The 21,795-nt window shown below is 40.2% G+C and overlaps 1 protein-coding gene across 3 annotated transcripts in view; it reads right to left on the bottom strand.

The window, feature by feature from the left end:
* Positions 1-13,318, bottom strand: part of slc44a1b (solute carrier family 44 member 1b) — a 30,581-nt gene extending 17,263 nt beyond the window's left edge. The window contains exons 1-4 of one of the 3 annotated variants that reach the window (XM_025909820.1): positions 13,192-13,317; positions 8,057-8,146; positions 2,926-3,068; positions 837-973 (exon numbers count right to left, since the gene is read on the bottom strand). In XM_025909820.1, coding sequence (XP_025765605.1) covers positions 837-973; positions 2,926-3,068; positions 8,057-8,146; positions 13,192-13,248 — 427 coding nt within the window. In that variant the 5' untranslated portion in view covers positions 13,249-13,317. Of the gene's footprint in view, positions 1-836; positions 974-2,925; positions 3,069-8,056; positions 8,147-8,546; positions 8,911-13,191 lie in introns of those variants that run through there. The other 2 variants (XM_025909815.1, XM_005467184.4) reach the window with 2 other exon arrangements.
* Positions 13,319-21,795: the final 8,477 nt, after the last annotated feature.

The following is a 21,795-nucleotide window of genomic DNA, read 5'->3' on the forward strand; positions in this document are numbered from 1 at the left end:
TTAAGCTTCAATACTTCATCGGCTTTCCTCTTTAACACTTTGCATACTTCTTTCAAACTTTATTATATTATTTAACCTCAACATATCACCTGCTAGCCATACAAGGGTAGAGAGATGGGGGGAGGGTGGGAAAAGTTTATTTTTTGTTCTTTTTTGTCCCACATACTGTCTTATCCTAATTCTTTCTTGTAATTACCAATATTGTTATTACTTTTTGTGTTTGGTTTTCAGATGTTTGAAATGATCCTTGAATGGCATGGATACAAGAATATACACCTAAGTGTGTTCCTGTAGTCACAATAACTTAGCATACTGTAACGAGTTGTGATATTTACTATTTGCCATAAATGTTCTGTAAGAGCTTTGGGTTTTTTTCTTTGTTTAAAAATGAAAATAAATCTTATTAAAAAAAAAATCACCTGCTATCAAGTCAAACATGTGAGCTTCTTTATGCTTTATTTCCTTCTATTTTTATTGTTTCCATTATCTTCATATTTATTAAGTTACCTGCTTTTATTTTTTTACATTCTGCACGCTTGATCTCAACACAATCGTCACCTTCTTTCAGTTTTCACCTCCAACACATCAACCGGCCAGCTTCACCTGTTTTCATCTTTAACATATAATCTGTTTATACCTCAAAAACTTTACCTGCTTTGAATGTTTGACCTTCCTGAACAATTAAAGACACATATTCAAATACATTTCCCATCAACACCCTCTCCTGCCTCTAAAGCCAAGAACAAAGCCTCTTTGTCCCTCAGCTCAGACGTGAAAAAACACATCTGGATATCCAGACAAGCGTGCAAGGAGTCGTGTGACATTTATGCCCTCACCATTGACCATAGCGAACCTCTTCAGGTCCTGGTAGGTCTTCAGCTCCTCTGTGGGACACAGAGACACACAAAGAGCCATCGACTTGATTTTCCTTTGAACAATGTCGATGTTACAGGGATCCAGGAAGAAGACAAACCTGTAAGCGACAAAAAGCACAGGAAGTCAGCACATCGACATTTATAATAGAAAAATGACTCAATATATATATATAAAAAAAAAAACGCAGGTAAATGCCTCCAAAGACCTTAAAATCTAAAAAAAGAGTGAGACCAAATAGGTCAGCAGTGGATTGGCATTTAAAACATTTAACGAATGGTGCTTCTAAAACCAGAAAAATCTCCATCTTCTAATAAATATGAAGACATGAAGCCAGTAACTTTATCAAAGTTTAATTTCAGGAATTGCTGATAAAGAACACAATGCATTTTTAAAAGAAAAGCACAATTTTCCCGACTTTAGAAGAGTACTAAATATTATAAATAAAGCAAAAAAGCTTCTGAAGTCCTTTAAGTGTCTTTAAGTGCAGGGAAGGCCTTCAGTAGGGTTGAATGGACCTTCTTATTCAATGTGTTTTAAAGTATCAGTTTTAAAGGATCACATTTAATTAAATATCAACTGCAGAAATGTTTAAGAACAGGAATATTTTACACCTAATTTCTATTAAAAGAGGGGTATCGAGACTGCAATAGAATGCAATCACATTAAGGAAATATATTTAAAAAACTGGATAAACTTGAATGTAAGTTATAATTTTATACTCATGATCCATTTTATTATTAATCAACCTCATTATGATACAAAACCCAGCAGAAGCACTACATCAGCTGCCTGCCCTTCAGTCCATCGTGTATCAGTGCTGCTACTATCTGACTGTTTCACGTATTGAAGACTTGAACTGACTGTTGAATTTTGGCAGCGCTGCCCACTCTGCCCAGTTTGATAATCCCGACTTGAGTCATGAACAGAAGTGTTCGAGTAAAAATAGAAGCTGAGACTGAGCAGAGGAGGATTAAAGCTGAGCAGAATGCAGGAATGTAGATGTGGGAGAAACGTGTGACTCAACAACAAATGGAAACAAAGAGCCACAAAGAGTCTGCAGAGACTCAAACCCTCGCCGTTCCTCTCCTACAGGAGCAGGAATCTGTGATCCCGCTCACTTCACCTGAAATCACCTCGCTCTCTGTTCAGCCTCGTGTTCCCGTGGGTTTATATCAGCTGAAGGACTACATCTGATCCCACATCAGTCAGAATGTCTCAGAGATCAAACAGTCTGACACAGTAAAGAGCTGACAGATGTCTAACAAATCAGATCTGTACCGTGTGTAAAAGTAGGTCTGACATCGCCTCCAAACTCCAACAGCTGCTCGCCCTCCAGCAGGTGGAGCCCTGTGTGTGCGTGTGTGTGTGTGTGAGATGAGTCACAGCTCTCAGCTAGTGTCAGCATAATCAATGCTGAACTCTCCCACAGGACCTCAAACGCATCGAGTGTTAAAGTGCCAGGATGAGCCGCCACAACGCTCTAAAAATACCAAAGTACTACTTCAGTAATACTGCAAATTAACAAAGACAGACTGTACAGGACAGACGTGCAACACAAAAATACTACAGAATTACAGTGAAATTAAATTATTTACATATATCACCACCAGGAGCACAAAATAAAGGAAACAAAACTGCAAAAAGACCTTGCTAACTTAAAAAAACCAAAAATATTTATGCAAAAAAAATCCCAATTATTAGACACTAAAAACACGGCATTGTGTAATAAAATATCACCACAATAATCGAAACTGCTATGCACTGAAAAAGCTTTATAAACTGCAAAGATGAACACCTTAATACAACCTATAAACTAAGATAAGCCAAACTACAGAATTCCTGTAGTCACGACAAATTCATAGACAAAATCTCCCTCTGATAACCTTTTTTTAAACATTGCTTTGGTAAGTGGAGTATATATTTACTCAAATATCACATTTTTGTTTCTCAAATAGTCAGAAGTAACTTCAAAATGCACAGATTCCTGTCAAACAGTAACAAACTCAACACTTTAACTGTACAAGGAACAGTAAAAACACCAGGACTTACTTCCTGTCAGTGTGGTCGAGGCCACTCAGCCTGACGCCTTCAATCTGTTCATTTCGTTGGCCGCAAGTGTTGCCATAGCTGTCATATCCGAAGACGAGGCGAGCGGCGCCGCCGGTGACGATGGTGAACCCGCAGATGCTGCCCTGGAGGATAGAAAGAGAGTCAGCGAGTGCAAACACACACCTTTAGCAACAGGCGCGTTTCTTGCTGTCTGTATTCACTGAATCTCATCACTGCACTCGGCTCCATCCCTCAGTGCACTGTATCCCATCTACTGCTGTCACATTCTCCAGTTACACTTTAATTTATATTCAATCAATAATCTAATCTCACACCAGACTCTGAATATATATGGAAGCTTTTCATGACTCTCGTCTCAGCAGCATGTAAAATGACCGAACTCAGGATGAGTTCCAAACTCCGTCAGGACATCACTGTGAAAAATCTGAGACCACATGACATCTAAAAGGTTTAAATCCACAGAAATCAGGGCTGAAGAGCAGATGTTCTGACCTGAATAGGTTCAGATCCACTGTTTATTCTCTACTCATCATAAAATTTTCATGCATCTATTTCTGTCCTCACTTCAGTTGTACAATCAAACGACTCCTGACCAGTCAGATCTCTGCCTGAGGCTCTACAAGCCAATCAGCTGCCTGCTCTGCTCCTGCTGCTACTTCCTGTTACCACAATGTTCATACAGATGTGCACATTCATTCAGCCCCCCAAAAAAATTATATAAAGGGGCAGACATATACAGTTTAACAACATGCTCCAGTGTGATCCACATAGAGCCACATAAAGTTTATTAGCCATCAAGTTATAGTTTGCAAAACAATTCATTCTGATTGCAGTTTTTCAGGTACCTCACAACTTTCACAAGTCTGAGTCTGACAGCTATGGTTAGAATGAGGCATTTCATAAAACCAAACATGTCGTGGTGCCGAGTCAAAAAATAATACACCTAAATAATCAGGGAGTTTGCCCGCATCATACAGCCTGGCCTTCTGCCTTCAAACGTGCTGCAAATAAAAATGAGTTTCATCACTGCTGTGCTGTAGTTACAGGTCTCTTCAAACTGCTGCCTGCCTCAATAAGTCTGGCAGGAGATGTTGTTGATGGTCAAACAGCATTTTGGTTTGAGTTGTTGAACCCACCAGGGCCAGCGTATGAACATCTTACCACTTCACCTTGAAAAGTAAAGCAATCTGTCCTGTCTTTTCTTTATTTCTGAGTTTTTTTCTCAGAAATTTAAGATGTATCAGAACCCAAAAGTTGTGTAATTACTAAGCTGAAAAGGAAGAAAAACTACTTAACCATGTTTATTAAAGGGCAAAGAGACAGCGGCGTTTCAGCAGTAAGCCATCGTCAGCGATCATCAGCGATTACTGTGTTACAATGGCTAACTATATATAAAATATAAAAAAGTGAAGACTTATTAGGTCAAAATCTACAATAAGGGGTTAAAATGTAAAATGAATGCAGTCATTGTGGCACAAGGTGGTAAAGATTTTCCATATCTGTGTTTGTAGCAGCAGAAAAGTATTCAGCTGCATGTCCAGTAAGTAATTTTCCTCATAAATCAACTCAAACAGAAACGCTGTTAGAACATCAACACCAAACATATTACAGAGGCAGGCAGCAGTTTGAAGGGGCTTCTAACTACAGTGCAAACAGTTTCTTCAAGTCAATTCTTAACAAGACGAAGCTGTAAAGGCAAGTTTCACCGACTTTACTTTTCATACATGTTTTTTCTCTACAAGTGTTCACAACTCTCGCACATCTTGATTATACCGCCATGCGCTCTCACGCTGCTCAGCCAAATCCCAGTTACAGAGAGTCTCAGAGTCCGTTCTTTATGAAAAACATTAGACTAAAACAGGCTTGTTCCACATTTTAGCACCAACTCTGAACCATAAACATCAGAAAATGCAAAATTCACTTGCCTGATTTTCTGGGTCAACGCTTATCGGTCAGTAAGATGCAGATTCATAATAATTTGTATTTTTATTTCATTTAAAATCTTTGGTTTAGTGTCAGTGAATAAAAATTTGCTCATTTAAGTTTAAAAAACAAAATAAAACATAATTTCATTTTCAGCCGTCGGCCACTTTACTGGTTACATCTGTTCAGACTGCTTTGAACTCAAATGAAGGCAACAGTATCTCAAATAACCACTCGTTACACCCAAGACATGCAGAAGAGCATCTCTAAACGCACAACCGTGAAGCAGATGGGCTACAGCAGCAGAAGACCACACCATGTGCCACTCCTGGCAGCTAAGAACAGGAAACTGAGGCTTCAATTCACACATGCTCCCCAAAACTGGACAGTAGAAGATTGGAAAAATGCTGCCTGGAATTTAGGGTAAACAAAATGAGAATGTTGTGGTGGTGGTGTAATGGTGTGGAGGGCATTTTTTGGCACACTTGTCCATTAGCTGTCCATGAATTTGGGACCAAATTCATTTCCTGATGGATGCTTGACACATGTTCCTCTTTGTGACACATCATGTCACAAAGAGGAACATGAGAATGAGCTCACTATATCCAGACGCCACTCACAGTCACCAGATATGCATAGAGCACATCTGAGACATGGTGGAACATAAGATCGATATCATCAGCAGGAACTATGTGATGCTATCACATCGATATGGACCAGAATTTCTGACAAATGTTTCCAGTACCTGAATAATTAAAGCAGTTCTAAAGACAAAAGAAGGTCCAACCTTAAAAAGGTGGCCAATGACTGTATAATGTGTAGTATTTGTCAGATTGTAAGATTTAGGAAGTGTGGAACTGTCCGGTTACACAATATACCACACAAACACCTGACTGAGTGTCAGGTACATATCCCAGTATCAATAAACAGATGCACCAAAGCCTCCACAGGTGTGTCGTGTTAACATAGCTTCCTAACCGACTGCAGTGACCCGGAAGTATCCACATAGCAGCCATAACAAGCACCAATCGAACATCCGACTATTCACGAAAACAAAAACCATCAACACAAGTGGCACAATCATGTTTAATCAACTGTGCGTTTGGAGCCTCTACGGACAGGCTGTTAATCCCACACAGGTGAACTGTGAACGTTATGCTGCTGTGATAACATCTGCTTCTTATGAAGTTTTTGTCATGTGTGAAGAATGCAGATTTATACTTTAGAACAGCGGTCCCCAACCCCCGGGCCACGGACCGGTCGTTTGGTACCGGGCTGCAAGAGTTGAGGCTAGTGTGAGAAATTTATGGTTTTCAGGGTTTTTATCGTTAACTCAGTTTCCCTGGGTCTTTTCCCGTTGTGTGTCTTATTTTGAAAGAAATATTTACTTCTTACCATAGCAACCAGAGAGCATTAAGGGGCAGAGAGGAGGATGTTACTCTCATTGTTGTTTCTGCATTTCAGGAGGATGCTGCTAATAAAGTTGCACAATTACACAGTGAATTGCATTTATTATTATATTTACAAAATACCACAGTTTTTGTCTTGGTCGTATCATTTTATTTTGTTGTATTTATTCGCGTTGTATTAAGGCTGGTCCATGAAAATATTGTCTGACATTAAACCGGTCCGTGGTGCAAAAAAGGTCTGGGACCGCTGCTTTAGAAGGTTTAGAAATGAAGATTATGAGCTAGATAAAGTCATCAAAAGGAAGCTAAGCTGTGTCCTAATTTCCTTGCTATGTCCTTACTACTCGGTATGACCATTGCTGTGTTACTTTTACTTTTATTATTAATTAATTTGACTTCAGCCACAGAAAGCCTTAATAATTTCACTCGATCGTCTCTCCAGCAGAAAGAGATTAAAGGACAAGCATTGCATTTCACTGTTTATGAGCTATATATCCATTATTGTTTATATTCTTCCAGTCTTTGTAATGAAGTGATGATTTTAACCTTATTTTTTATATGACCTGCTTCAAAGAACACGTTAAGAACACGTTAGCAAAATATCCAAGGTGAATTTAATAAGTAAACAATATCATTTCATTTTTTGAATAAAGCCTAGTTTTTATTTCAGTAACTAAAATTTATTTAGTCTGTAACTCAGAAAATATTCATAAATGAAGCAAGTAACTTTTAAATAATGTCTAATATGAGATCAAGATTGGTAACAGTGAAAATAATTTTACTGCAGTTAGTGTTAGAGATGAACAAATCTTGCAATTTTCAACATAATCCTTCACAAACTAATAAAATGATTTTGTGAGCAACACAGAGAGAAGAGCTATGCTCATAATCACAAATGAACAAAGTGGGCTCTTATTTACCCAAAAATCTACTATATTTTGTGCTTTTATTTTACTTAGTAGTTAGTGCTGGTGGACATTATTAGCATAGTATAACTGTTTTATGAGGTATCACTACTGTAGTATCACTGTAGCATTGGTGGTATAATTGCTGTAATACAGGAGGGTGCTATTGCTATAGTATCACTGTAGTACAGGAAGTATTATTACTGTGGTATTACTATATTATTGTGAGGTAATATTAATGCACTATTACTATTGTTTTGGCACTCTTATTGCTATAATATCACTGTAATGTCGAGGGTATTGTTACTGTATTTTTACTGTAGTACTGGGGTATCATTACTGTAATTGCTGTAATTACCAGAGTATCACTGTAGTTTTGTGTGGTATTATTACTGTATTGATACTGTATATTCGAGGGTATCATCACTGTAATACTGGGATGTTACTGTAGTATCACTGTAGTACTAAGAACATTATTTCTACAATAATATCGTAGTTCTGAGGTTATCATTACTGTAATAATAGGATATTAATACCATATTGTCATTGTACTATTAGTTGGTATTAATACTCTAAAAATACTGTAGTTATGGGAACATCTTTACTGTAATATTTACTGTGGTATCACTGTAGTATCAGGCATATCATTAATGTAATATTACTATAGTTCAGAGGTATAATACCCAGGGTATTACAGTAATAATACTGTAGTGTTATGTGACAATATTACTGTATGTACTCCTGAGGTAATATCACTGTAATACCAGGTTACTATCGCCATATTATCATCGTAGTATTGTGTGGTATTATTACTGTAGCATTACTGTAGTACTGTGAGTGATGTGGGTGCTGATGGAGGGTTTCTGTGGTTACCATGCCGACGCAGAAGACGGTGAAGAGCAGAAACCAGGGCAGGTCTGTGCAGCTCCGGTCCTCCAGCGGTCTCCATTCTCTCTTTGTCCTCTGAAAGACACACACGCACGCACGCACACACACGGTGAGAGCACAGCCGGGCCTGCAGGAACTCCATCCCTCCCTCTATCCCACCTGCCCCGGCCTGCTAACTCGGCTCGGCTCGGTTCCATCCCCCAGCTCCGTGTCTGTTTACGGCCGCAGAGAGCGGAGTGGGGCCGCTCACAGGCCGCGGTTACCCGCCTATTCCTATTCCCGGCTGGAGCTAATTGGATTAAACGAGCTGCTGGCTCTAATCCTAGCTCGGCCCGCTCTGCTGCCCGGGACCGGTTTCCCTTTCACGGTCACAAAATAAACACACACCGGCGCTCTGCTGAAGGACACACTTAGAAGAACGAGCACGGTACCGGATCGAGCCGAACCGGACCGAACCGAACCAGGCCGCGCGTACCTCCGTGCTACCGCAGCATCCCATTGCAGTCAGGGTGGAGGTGCCCGGAGCTTCACGGAGCTTCACAGAGCTTCAGCTCAGCAGCAGCGGGGGTCTGGAGCCCGACAGGCGGGGGGGTGGGGGGCGAGGAGGAGACGACCAGCCCCGCGTGATCCCGGAGGCCGAACCCGGAGCGGAGACGGTCCCGACGGTCAGACAGAACGCTCCGACCCGCTGAGCATTCTACTTGTCGGAGGCTACTCCGGGTACCTAACCGAGCGGGGATTAACGGCCGAGGATTTGTCCGCCACACTTCCTGGTGGGCCGTCAGGTGCTGCGGCCATTCATCTCATTGCGCGTGCGCAATTAGTGCCCGCGCCGTGAGCGGAGCAGAACAACAAAGCCGCTTTTGACCCGCAGCTGCAGTACCCGCTTTGACCACTAAATCATTCTAAAGGCAAGATGCCGCTGTTTGCCCTGTAGAGCTCATTTACACTAGAAAGTAACACAAAACACCCTAAACAGTCACATCTTCTAAGTAACAACAGTAATCAACAGTTTTCTGAAACAGAGTGAAATACCCTAAAGTTATGAAACAATCTATCCAATAAATAAATAATTAAACCTCAGTTTATCCCCCCAAATAACGCAAATAAACATTTCTGCAAACCAGACTGATATCTGCTATGAAAGGTTCAATAAAAGCATAAATCTCTCAGAGGTGTGGCTTATTTAAAATAATAATAATAGTTTGGATACTAATAGTGTATGTCGTACTCTACCCTATTTATTTTTAAAGCTTTATTTTTTAATAGAATATTTTATTATTATATAATGTATTTAACATAGATTAGTCAGGAGTACAATCAGTTGAAATCATCTCCAGCTGCAGCATTAGAGTGATGTGTGGCAAGGATAATGGAGCATTGTCTGATATGAAAATTAATGGATCGATAATTTTATTAACTTGTCATTTTAAACTACAGAAGAGAGATGGATGCAAAATTAATTCAATTTAAATTCAGTGTGCCGAGCACTGAGCAGTGTATATGCTTTGATTATTTTATTGACTGTATTTTTTATTGTTTTTTTGTAACATGATATAACATGATATGAAGCACACAGGAGCTGGAGGTGGCAGTACTGAAGGTGCTCAGATTTCCATTGGGAGTGAGCAGGATGCAGGATTAGAAATGAATCCATCAGGGGGACAGCTCAGTCAGAAACGTGAGGCTGAGATGATTTGCACATGTGCAGAGGAGGGAGAGTAAATGTACTGGACAAATGATGATGAAGGTGGAGCTGGCAGGCAGGAGGAAAGAGAAAGACGTCAGAGCAGGTTCATGGATGTAGTGAAGGAGGACGTGCAGAGGGTTGTTGTAGAGATGGAGGCAAATGATCATCTGTGGCAACCAAAATAAGAGGAGCTGAAGATTAATTTTCAGTAAACTTCCTCACTTACAAATACTGTTTATCCTTTCGATGTTTTCACTGTTGGGATAAGTTTGACCTGTGCTGCAGAAGAAGCTGCTCTGCTGTTGTCAGCTCCCCCGCATGTATGTATTTATGTACTTTTTCATTTCCCTCCTCTTCCTCAGTGTGCATTTGCTGTTGAAGCTGAATAAAGCCACTGTGTCTGTCACCGTAAACCTGCTGGTTTTGATAAAGCTTTTAAAGAAAGCAGTTTGACCTCTGACCTCCACAGACAGACTGCCACGCAGAGCTCCTTCAACATTTAAAGAAGTGACATCTTTGTTTCACGTTCATGTGAACACTCAGTGCACTGTTGACATTCTCCACCCCAGTCACCACATACACAAAACACCAACATACAGCAACACACGCTTTCTTCCACATGCTGGACACATCACTGTCATAGCTAAGAAAGAAAAAAGGCTGGCGTTTGAACTTTGCATCACTCATTTACGACGCCATGTAGCTGCTGTGGTATTTTCAATTATAGAAATGTTTCCTACCATGAATTCATCATAATTCTACTTTAACAACTTTTCATAGCTATTTATAGAAACTGCTCCATTGGTGTGGAAAGGAAAGGAAAGGAAAGGAAAGGAAAGGAAAGGAAAGGAAAGGAAAGGAAGGGAAAGGAAAGGAAAATAGAAAGTTGTGTGGAAATATTTTTAGCACTACAGGCTCTGATTTTGTTCTGATTTTTGACTTCTAATGGCTACCCTCTGATATTTCGAAGAGACAGATCTAGAAGAAGACTCGAAGATATCCTGAAGTAGGTGCAGTTTGACAATCGAGCAGCCAGAGCAGATGGTGAACAAACCTGCTGCTTTCAGGAATATTTGAACAATGTTTGTAGCGGGGCCTGTCTCCCTGGTTCTGATCTCTGTGAGGATGAACAGTTGGTAGCTTTCAGAGCCAGGTGCAGTTTCAGGCAGTCCGTCCCTTCTGAGAAAACCGTGATGCCAGAACTGCATTTTTTCATAAAATGACTGAAAATCATAATTCATGATGTCAAAATATTTTAGAGTGTCTGAAACAGTTATAAACACAAACAGTGCCATGAAAAAAGGCTTCCTTTGTAAGTTATGATGAGGTCTTGACCTGCAGCTGTTTCACTTTCTTTTTATAGTGTACATATTATTTATTAATGCAATTTGCACTGTTGTTTAACTTCCATCCATCCATCCATTCGCTTCCGCTTATCCTTTTCAGGGTCGTGGGGGGCGCTGGAGCCTATCCCAGCTGTCATAGGGCGAGAGGCGGGGTACACGCTGGACAGGTCGCCAGTCTGTCGCAGGGCCAACACACAGGGACAGACAACCATTCACACTCACATTCACTCGCACATTCACACCTAGTGACAATTTCGATTATCCAATTAACTTGTCTAACTTAATCTAATTTAATTTTTGTATTTTATTTGCTGGTTTTAATCACTATTGTATATATAAATTTTGCACAGCATACTATGCACCTGTGGCACTTTTACTGTAACTATATTGTTTATTTATTGCAGACTGTACTATTTGTATTCTGCACTAACACAGTCATTTCCCTTATTCTCATTTGCTATTAAGTCCTTTCACCTGTGCTCTGTCCTCCCACCTTTTCTTCCTTTGCGCTCCTGTACTCCTCGAGTTAATTCTTTTACTCCTTGTGCCTGTTGTGGATGCTGGTTTTGCCATTTCTTTGTGGTTTTTGTTTACCTTTTGTTCAAACAGGCAAATAAATTACTCACTTTTGGTCTGATTGTGTCCTGCATTTGAATCCTTCACACACCACTTTCTCACACTAGATATTAGATTTCTGGGAAAAGACTTCTTCAAGTTTGTGTCACTTCTACAACCACAGCTAGACTCTAGACTCAACTTTCATCATGTCAAACTTGAGTGTTTGAACTTTTATCTGAGAGCTGAGGTGTTACTGCTGGTATAAATTTAAAGAAGGATTTTCCTTCAGTTGATCTGATCTGAATGTTTAAAGAAATTCTCAGTTTATCCTTTGAAGCATTCATTAAACCATCTGTTAACGTGGGCGTGCCTTCAGTCGTGATTACCTTTTTTAGAATTTTTATAGGCTGTCATGGCATCCCGCCCAAAGACGTAAAAACAAAAGTTTATTTTGTGCTCTCTCTGACTGCCATGAAGTAAAGGATTCGGTCTTCATGACTGCAGCTTCTGCAGCAGGCTGTGTGCACCTCCTTAAACTGTTTTAGTGCTGATGTGACTGTAAGTGTAAGACAGTGAGGATGCTGATTTTCATTCAGTCTTACACTGATTTCGCAAAGTTTCCTTCACATTTGTATTTGACTTTAAAGCTGCACTCACTCTGCTAACTTCCTGTAGCCCCTCGTTGGCTGAAATAAGCACATTTCCCTGATTTTAGTAGCACTTTGTGTGTAAATGCAGTGTTTTTCTATTGTTGTATTTTACTCATACATTTGCTGCAGTGAAAGCTTCCCTACCTCCTCAGGTCATCCCTCAACAACAAATTGTTTCTGATGATTAAAATCAGGGGTTAAAGTGCTTTTTTTAAAACTTGCTTTATATTGTTGAGCCATAAAGCTCTCTGCTTTCATTTTGTCAAGTTTAGTTCTCCACAAAGGACAGTGAACATTGGAGTAGCAGCACGGGTTAGCAGATCACAGCCTGTACACAAAGCTCATAAAACAAAGTGTAATCTTAGGGTTCCCCCACTTTCCATATCGCACTTTAACTCCTCAATAAGGGTACTGCAGTCAGTTTAGAAACTCTTGTATTCATTGTCCAATCAGTGCTTTGTTATCATACTGTTGTTGTATTTTTTGTAGTACTTTAATATCACTGTTGGAGGTAAGTTTACTTTTTTGTCACACTACTTTTCCTGTAAATAATAATCAGATTCTCACCGAGTCATTGAGCGAAACCAAACCAACTTTTTATTGTTTTTGTTCATTTTTGTGTTGCTTTTTTTTTGAGTGTGTGTGTGTGTGTGTGTGTGTGTGTGTGTGTGTGTGTGTGTGTGTGTATTCTCCCTCCCTCCCTACGTCAAAACACGTACAATCAAACAGAGTTTCTGTTCTTGACAACAAGAAAAAGGAGAAAACGGACTCAGTGAAAGCACGATAAGAGCATGATGCTGTCAGTGTGGAAATAGGAACATTTTAGTTCATGTAAAATAATCACGTTTGCTGTGTGAAGAGCAGCAGATCTTTTACCTTTTGCCTGAGTCGAACCTGCTGCTGAGAGCTTGAGGAGAGGCGCTTGGGGTCCATGTTCCTGTGGGAGTCCTGGAGGGTCTCGGAGGGTTCCGCAGAGTCCTGGTGCTACTGTCAGACTGAGGACGGCAGTGATGTAGGTCTGATCAGGCTGCAGAGGACAGAGAGCTTTTGTCTTATTGTTTACTGTTGTACCAGGCTGAACACTGGGGGTGTGTGTGGGCATGTGTGTTCCTGCGTTCTTCTTGTTATGGGGAGTCTAAACTGTTCACACGGTCACATTTCGGGCACATAAAGCAGTCAAACCTCATAACATAAATCATGAAGTTTTATTAAGAATCAAAGTCTCAAATTAACACACACAGTCATGTTTCCATTCCTTCAGAGGGCGTCATGACTGTGTGTGTTCATTTAAAGAGTTGACAGGCAGCAATGTTCAGCAGAAATATTTAACTTCTCTCAAAATCACATTTGAATCAGGCAGGAAGCAATCGTGACCAAACAAATCTGTCAGGAAGAGGCAAAAATCCAAAGACAGGCAGACACACGAGGAATGAAACAAACAAGACTGAAGAAATTTCTGGAAGGCTTACTGGTGAGAACAAGAAAACACTGCAAAGGACCAAAGACACACAGAGGAGTTTACATACTGGAGAGTTATTAACAGATTGCGAGCAGGTGATGGTGATGGAGGTGGGGCAATAAAGGATTGCTTCCTGTCTTAGTCTGCCTCCCTTAACACTGAGATGGCAGGAATACAGAAGAACCAAAGATTACAAAATAAATTAGGAACTAGTTTGAGACAAAGCAACTCCTGCAAAGATGACATATTTGTGTAAAATGTTCCCAAAGAAATGCTATAAATATTAAACTCTGTGCAATTTTTGGTCTCTGATTTCAAAAAGAAAAAAGTTTGTGTTTGTGGAAATGGAAAAAGTAGACAATGTAAAGAACTTTTATTAGAGATGGAGCTGCAGTTTTCTTTGTTATTTTCTCTGACACAAACAGACTGACATAATGAGGTGCCCTTTGACCTCTTGAGTCTGTTTGAAGGATTTGAGTTGTGTCGAGTGATCTTTTTACACCAACCAAATGCTCCTGTGAAGTTAGACACAGGTTCATCCATAACTTTTCAGTGTGCTTGCTGTCGGTGTCCAGTCCGACTCTGATGGAGACACAGCAGTGTTCAGATGTTTGTTTTGTGCTTTTACAGGCTGTAAATTCATCAGTTCGCTTCAGCCACTTCTGTGTTTAATCCATTTACCGAGGGAAAGGAGGCATAACATGGTCTGACAGGGGGAAACAAACTTAGTCACAAATACAAGCAATTAGAATAAAAGAGCTGCTGATAGGCCATGTTTGCATTTAATTTACATTTATTCTGGTTTTACTTTCAAAATTAAACAAAGAAGAAATAACAATAAACAAGCAAAAGAGAAAAAACTCCATTAGTTAATACATATAGAATCATATAGAATCAGAGAGGAGGCCCTGAGGGCAGCCCCAGGACACGCTGGAGAGATTATATCTCTCAGCTGGCCCTGGACAAGCTGGAAAAAATAAAAAAAAAATAAAAAAGTAATCATTTGATTGCTGTTTGAGTTCCATGAGGTCTATGAGTATGTCCACGAGGCATGTTTAAATGAACCCATTTAGTCTGTAATTAAGTCTGCACAGGCTGCAGCTTTATTATTAAACAAGAAATTGTGTAAAATTTCTTTAGTAGGGGAATAATAACAGTTCTTTGTATTGACTAGACTTGATATTTATCCATAAGATAAGCACTATTATTAAATGTTGTTGTTGCCATGCTTATTTGAAGAGTTTCATTCGGGTTTCAGAGCTCATCACAGTACAGAAACAGCTTTAGTATTTAAAAGTAGAATGGGAGGGAGAGCCTTCAGTTTTCAGGCCCCTCTTCTGTGGAACCAGCTTCCAGTTTGGACTCAGGAGACAAACACTATCATCACTATCACACTAAGATTAGGTTTCAAACTTTCCTTTTTGCTAAAGCATATAGTTAGGGCTGGGTCAGGTGACCCTGAATCTTCCCTTAGTTATGCTGCAATAGGTGTAGGTTGCTGATGGATTCCCATGATCCACTGAGTGTTTCTTCTTCACTCATGTGCGTTTAATCATTACTTATTATTAATCTCTGGCTCTCTTCCACAGCATCCTCCCCTGACCCCTACCAGTCGGGGCAGATGGCCGCCCTTCCCTGAGACTGGTTCTGCTGGAGGCTTTTTCCTGTTCAAAGGGAGTTTTTCTTTCGCACTTTCGCCAAAGCGCTTGCTTATATGGGGTCATATGATTGTTGTGGTTTTCTCTGTTTTCTTTTTATTACTGCAGGGTCTTTACCTTAAAATAAAAAGCATCTTGAGGCAACTGTTGTTGTGATTTGGCACTGTATAAATAAACTTTTACTGAACTGAATTGAACTGAAGTTTATTAACAGGATCATCCAACATGTTCGAACAAAGGAACCTTCAGTATTTATAACTGATGTGATGGTGCAGTTTCACTCTGGTCCAGCAGAGGGCAGTGTGACACAGCAGATGCTTCATCATCGTTGGGAAAAACGCAACAAGACAAAAAATTTAAACTTTCCAAGCTGACTTTTACTTTATTTCACAGTTATAGACAATCAGGTTATTACAGGCTTTCTGAAATCTTATGTCAGCTAAAATCTATTAAAAGTGTGCTTTAATGTCTGCTAAAGTTCAAACAAACATCTTTTAATGCTTCCTGGGGGCAACAGCTGGAAGTAAACTCTCACAGCTGGTTGTCATTTGTGCAGCTGTGCTGTCATGGTGATAAGTACCCTTGTGTAATTACCCACAAAAGAGCTCAGGTACAGCAGTGGTCTTCTGTGGGCCAGACTTGAATTCAGGTCACTTATTTCTGTTGCACACTTAAAAACAATCAGGAGTTTACTCAAAGTGCTTTCCAGACACCAAGGATACAGAAAAATATGCAGAATACGCAGTGACAACACAGAATAGGTGGTGCAAAGGACAAATCATGAAAATCTCATAAAAGTGATGTCAAATAGAGTAGCTTAAAGGAAAATACATTTAAAAATATTATTGAATGGATAAAAGCTAAGCAAAACTGAGAACATATAAAAATATCTATATGAATGTCTTTATATCAGTTATTTAACTGAACATAGGTGAACACAATCAGGGAATAACGTTAAAATAAAACAGGAAATAGCCAAACAATAGAACATAACTACTGGTAACACCTGAGATGAAAGAGACCAGGAAACAGAAGGGACCAATGTACAAACACAGAAACAAAGGAGGTACTGAAAGAAACACTGATGTACACACATGGGAAAAATAAAGTTTTCACAGGATTCTACTCTTGCCAGTGAAAACTTTCTTTTACACATTATTGTATCCTAATAACATGCAGATTGTTAGCCAGAACACAAGATATCAATAAAATGAACTGACCACCAGAAACTGTGAATGAAAAATAGGAACTAAAGACTCTGAAAATACTTGAATTATAAAGCCTGAAAATGAACAGACACAAAAAAAAATCTAAACTTTAAACATTGTAATAACATTAAACATAAACTTAAGGACTCCATTATATTCTCTAAGCACCCAAAACAGAACTCAGCGGAAATGTGGAAAAGCTAACTTCAAGCCAGTAGCAAAAATCACCATTAACTGCAGAATCTACCAAGGAGATGCCCTGTGCCCACTGCTCTTCTACATGGGCCTGAACCCCTCAATGAGATCACTGAAAAGACTGGCTACAGATACCATCTATGGAACTGAGCAATCGTCAGCCACCTCCTCTACATGGATGACATCAAGCTGTATGCCAGGAGTGAACGAGACCTCAATTCGCTAATCCACATCACAAGGATATACAGCAATGAGACTGGAATGTCATTCGGACTAAAGAAGTGTAGTCGGATGGTAACAAAGAGAGTAGGTAGTCAGACCTGAGGGCATCGCACTATCAGAAGGCAGCATTGCAGATATCAGGGACAGCTACAAGCACCTTGGTGGGGATGAAGAGGCCACTAGGAAAGCTGCAACCACAAAATACCTGCAGAGGGTCAGGCAAGTCCTGAAAAGTCAGCCGAATGGGAAGATCGGGGCAATCAAAACCTACACCCTAGGTAGGAGGAAGGTGAGGGGATTGGTCATTGGTACCCTGCTGGGATAATAAGCTGCTCAAAGGAGGAGATAGAAGCCACTGACATCAAGACAAGGGAGCTCCTGAAAATGCATGGAGGGTTTAACACCAAATCCAGCACCCTGATACTGTACGCTAAGCGAAAGGAAGGAGGCCAAGGACTGGCGAGTGTCCGAACAGCTGTCCAGAATGAGACAACAAACATCTATGAATACATCAGGAAGATGGCCTCAACCAACCGTGTGCTTAGTGAATACCTCTAGCAGCAGAAACCAGAGAAAGAAGAGCAGCAAGGAGCAGAACCATCATGGAAGGACAGGCCCCTGCACGGTATGTACCACTGGCAGATAGAGGAAGTGGCTGACATCCGGAAATCCTACCAGTGGCCAGACAAAGCGAGACTGAAAGACAGCACGGAGGCACTAATCATGGCAGCACAGGATCTCTGTCCCAGCCTTTATGGATCTAAGTACAAGATCCATAGAGGCTAGGGTCTACCACACCAGGCAAGACCCCAGGTGAAGGCTCTGCGGAGATCCACCTGAGACAATCCAGCACATAACAGCAGGGTGCAAGATGCTAGCAGGCAGGGTATACATGTAACACCATAAACCAAGTGGTCGGCATAGTATACAGACACATCTGGACCAAGTCCTGAGGGACTTCCACACACAGATGGACAAATTAGTGCTGGCCAACCAACCTGACAAACTAGTGGTGGACAAGCGGATGGAGATGGCTGTAGTGACATGTAGCTACATGGTGTGATAGCAACATCAGCAAAAAGGAACACGAGAAGCTGGAGAAGTACCAAGGGCTCAGAGAAGAACTTGAAAAGATGTGGAGGGTGAAGGTAACGGTGGTAAATCGGTGCATTCGGTGCAGTGACCCCGAAGCTAGGCGAGTGGCTCCAGCAGATTCCGAGAGCAACATCCGAGATCTCTCTCCAGAAGAGCGCAGTCCTGGGAAGAGCAATCAGCAAGAAAATGATTCTGTCTGTCAGCTGCAATGAGGTCACAGCAGCCCCTTCTACAGCCACCATGATTCCAGTGTTTTATGGGAATCAGCAGCTGTGTGATGCCTGTGCCAGAAAGTTGGCTTTGTCCTCTTCAAAATAACTAGAGTAGTGGAATAACTGATATGTTTGACAGTTACAGTGACGATGTGGGAAGAAAATGTGCACAGATACGGACTGTCAGAGGTCCTACTAACTATCAGTCGAAAATAATTACTGCTCCAATGCAAACTGTGCATTTGTTATTCAGGTCCATAAAGACTAATTTAGAGCTACAACCTTTGGAATTGTTTGTGAACGTCACTTTACAATCTCAGGAGCGTGAGCTTGTAAAATGACATTATCTGTTTTATTGATCCTTTCTGGGTCAACATATTTCCTACATTTAATACACATCATCAAGAGGAATGGGCGGCCACCGCGTGACACCACCTGGGAAACTACCTGCCTCGGACGTGGGAATAGTTACAGGATATTTATTCCTGGGATAAGCCAGAAACTTGCACAATGCTAAAAGGACTTGAATTCTTTCTGATTGCCAACAGGGGGTAACTCTGGTTTTGAAAAGAAAGCTGGTTGTATAGAAGTACATCAGAATCAGAAAGTGTTTTACTGCCAAATGTTAAGCAGATTTACAACATTAGGAAATTGCTGCGGTACTTTGTGCGAGACATACAATAAGACAAACACTTAAATAAAAATAAAAAGTGCTAAGCAGAGAAATACATGAGAAAATGACTCTCTCACTCACTTGATCTGTGACCCCACTGAACACTTTCTTGATGGGTCTATGGCCTGTAGTAGTAGCCTGTAGTTTCAAGCCTTACTGAACACAACATGATGATATTTGATCAATTTTGGTCATATTACTTAAAAAAAAGATGAAAAAACAGACTGTATTAGAATGATATGATGATGATAGGGATCCCCAGTGCAGGAGCTGCATGGTACCGCCTGGCTGCTCATTTTCATGTCTTTGAAATGGACAGAATACATGTCAAATATTCAGCTGCAGGAGCCTGAGCTTTGTGACCTATATGCACCTTTATGCCACTTCTGTTTTCTCTGAAGCTCTATAATGGTGGTGGAGAACACAACATTAGCCTTAAATTTGACCTTGACCTTACCCACATGGACACAACAGACACATTAATGTGAAACAGAGCAAGTAAAAGCTTTATGTCCAGGGTCCAGTCAACTACTGACTACTGAGGGAGGGCAAAAACTGGTTCATGGTCACCTGATCCAATCTTAACTATGAGCTTTATAAGAAAAAAAAGTTTGACATCTGGTTTTTAAAAGTAAAGAATCCAATCTGAGAGTCGGAACCACAAGTAAGCATGCAGTCTAAGAGTGAGGTGTTCTATTGAAATATATGGTGCTATGAAGTAGCAGGGAGCCATATAATGGGTAATCTGGGAAATATATGTATATGATCTGTCTTTCTAGTCCACATAGTGCCCCTGCTGTGGGATTTTCTTTGATCAACTGAAGGTTTTTCAGCAGCTTTTACTGCAGTTTGATTATAACGAATACGAAACGATCCAACCTATAAGTTTGTCAGCGTCACATTCAGACAGGAAGTTTTCTAATTTTAGTGATATTTATCAGATCCAGTCAAAAATTACTCCAGGGTTTCTTACATTGATACCGGAGGCAATGGTAAAGCCACCCAGAGGAATTCTCCGCTAGGCATGACGTTTCTGAGACGTTTAAAGTGAATTTAGTTTCATTGTACTTTCATTGTTTTTTTGTTTGTTTTGCTTTGCTTTTCTCAATACACATTGATATTTGACATCGATACGGTCAACTTTATTAACCAAATAGAGAATATCACTATATGCTGATGATGTGCTGTTTTATTTTTTGGGATTCTGCTTCATAATGGAACAATGTCAGCTTTTATTAAAGTCAGTAAAGTCTGTACATCATCATATCAGTGCCAAATACCTAATAGATGCTAAAGTCTTTCAAATTCTCTGTACATTAAAGAGATTTTACAAAAATAATAACTCTGAGGAGCAGCTCTTTCTCTGTGACAGGTCTGTGTGAACGCTGAGTGTATATGGCAGAAGATTTTTAGGGTGACAGTTGAAGGGATTGTGTTTCTGTGTCACAACAGCTCAGATGCATTCCCATGATTATATCACACGTATCCAGCTGTGTGATCATCTGGAGCCAGGCCTCTGGGTCAGCAATCAAGCTGTGATGTCACTGTACAAACACCAATGAAATGGCTCCACTCTCACCTACTTATATAAAAGTCATATAGTTTGTGTGAGCTTTTTACTAGTTTGAGGTTTAGTATTTGGAATATTCTGATTCATTGTTAATCATCCAGGTAAGAAGATCAAATCACAAAAAGTTGATTCTGTGGGAGAAATGTGTCGACTTCTTCAGTCTCAGCAGGCTTGCCCAAACTTATAAACAATACATTTCCAATACATTTAAGTACCATTCACAGAGAGTTGGGGAATGGTTGCAATCACAGCATTATAAGATAGTCAAAGATGTACTCACAGGAATTGAGGAGGGGGCCTAGGATCTTTCACCATCCTACAATGCTGTGATTGCATTGTGAAAGTTGTCAGTTTTTGCCAAGTTTTTGTGCATCAGCAGAATCTTGATTATGAGTTTCATTTTTGATTAATAGAAACTGTTGGAGCTATTTGTTCTTTATTTCTATTATTTTGAAATTTGTTAAAGTTTGTTGTTAGTTTACTTATATTTTGGGGTTTATTTACAAGTTTATTTGTAGGTTAATATTTGTTTGTTTGGTGTTTACCTTGTTAAATCAGTCAGGATGAGCTGTAGGGCCATTTTGTTTCTATAAATAAAGAGACTGGTATAGGACCAGCATGCACTGGGGTGGGCCTATGGTTTTTTACCAGAGCAGGAGAAGCAGCAGGAAGAAACAAAAAAAATGGATCTTGTTATTGCTTGCCAAACTGGATGAATAAACCATAAAAAGGCAACCTTCAAGTTTGGACAGTGGAATTCTTTTGCCTGCGTACAAAATATTATCTCAGTGCAGCAGTGGCTTGTGGACTTTTAATTGTGGGATGTTTGGTTTGTCAAACAAAGGAATTGCCACTACAGAAACCATAAAGTTAAAATAAACATTTTCCTGAATTATCTATAGAAATCTAGACTCCTGCTTGAGAATATCAGGCTTTCTTTTATTGTCTGAGATTCATTTTATTTTCTAAGTATGTCCTACCAGTTAGTCATCCATCAATTTAATATGTCTATTCGGGTCCTTGGATCACCTCAGCTGGCTCCCTTTGTTGTCGAGGACTAGCAGTTCTGCTCTGAGTTTCTCCAAAATGACCAATCCCCTCACCTTCCTCCTCATCTCTCCCAGAGAGGCCAGACACCCTCCATGGATCACCACCTTATCACTAGTTAGTCTAAAATGTATTAAAACA

The sequence above is a fragment of the Oreochromis niloticus genome, linkage group LG2 (genome assembly GCF_001858045.2).
Source record: "Oreochromis niloticus isolate F11D_XX linkage group LG2, O_niloticus_UMD_NMBU, whole genome shotgun sequence".
In the NCBI taxonomy this organism is placed as follows: Eukaryota; Metazoa; Chordata; class Actinopteri; order Cichliformes; family Cichlidae; genus Oreochromis; species Oreochromis niloticus.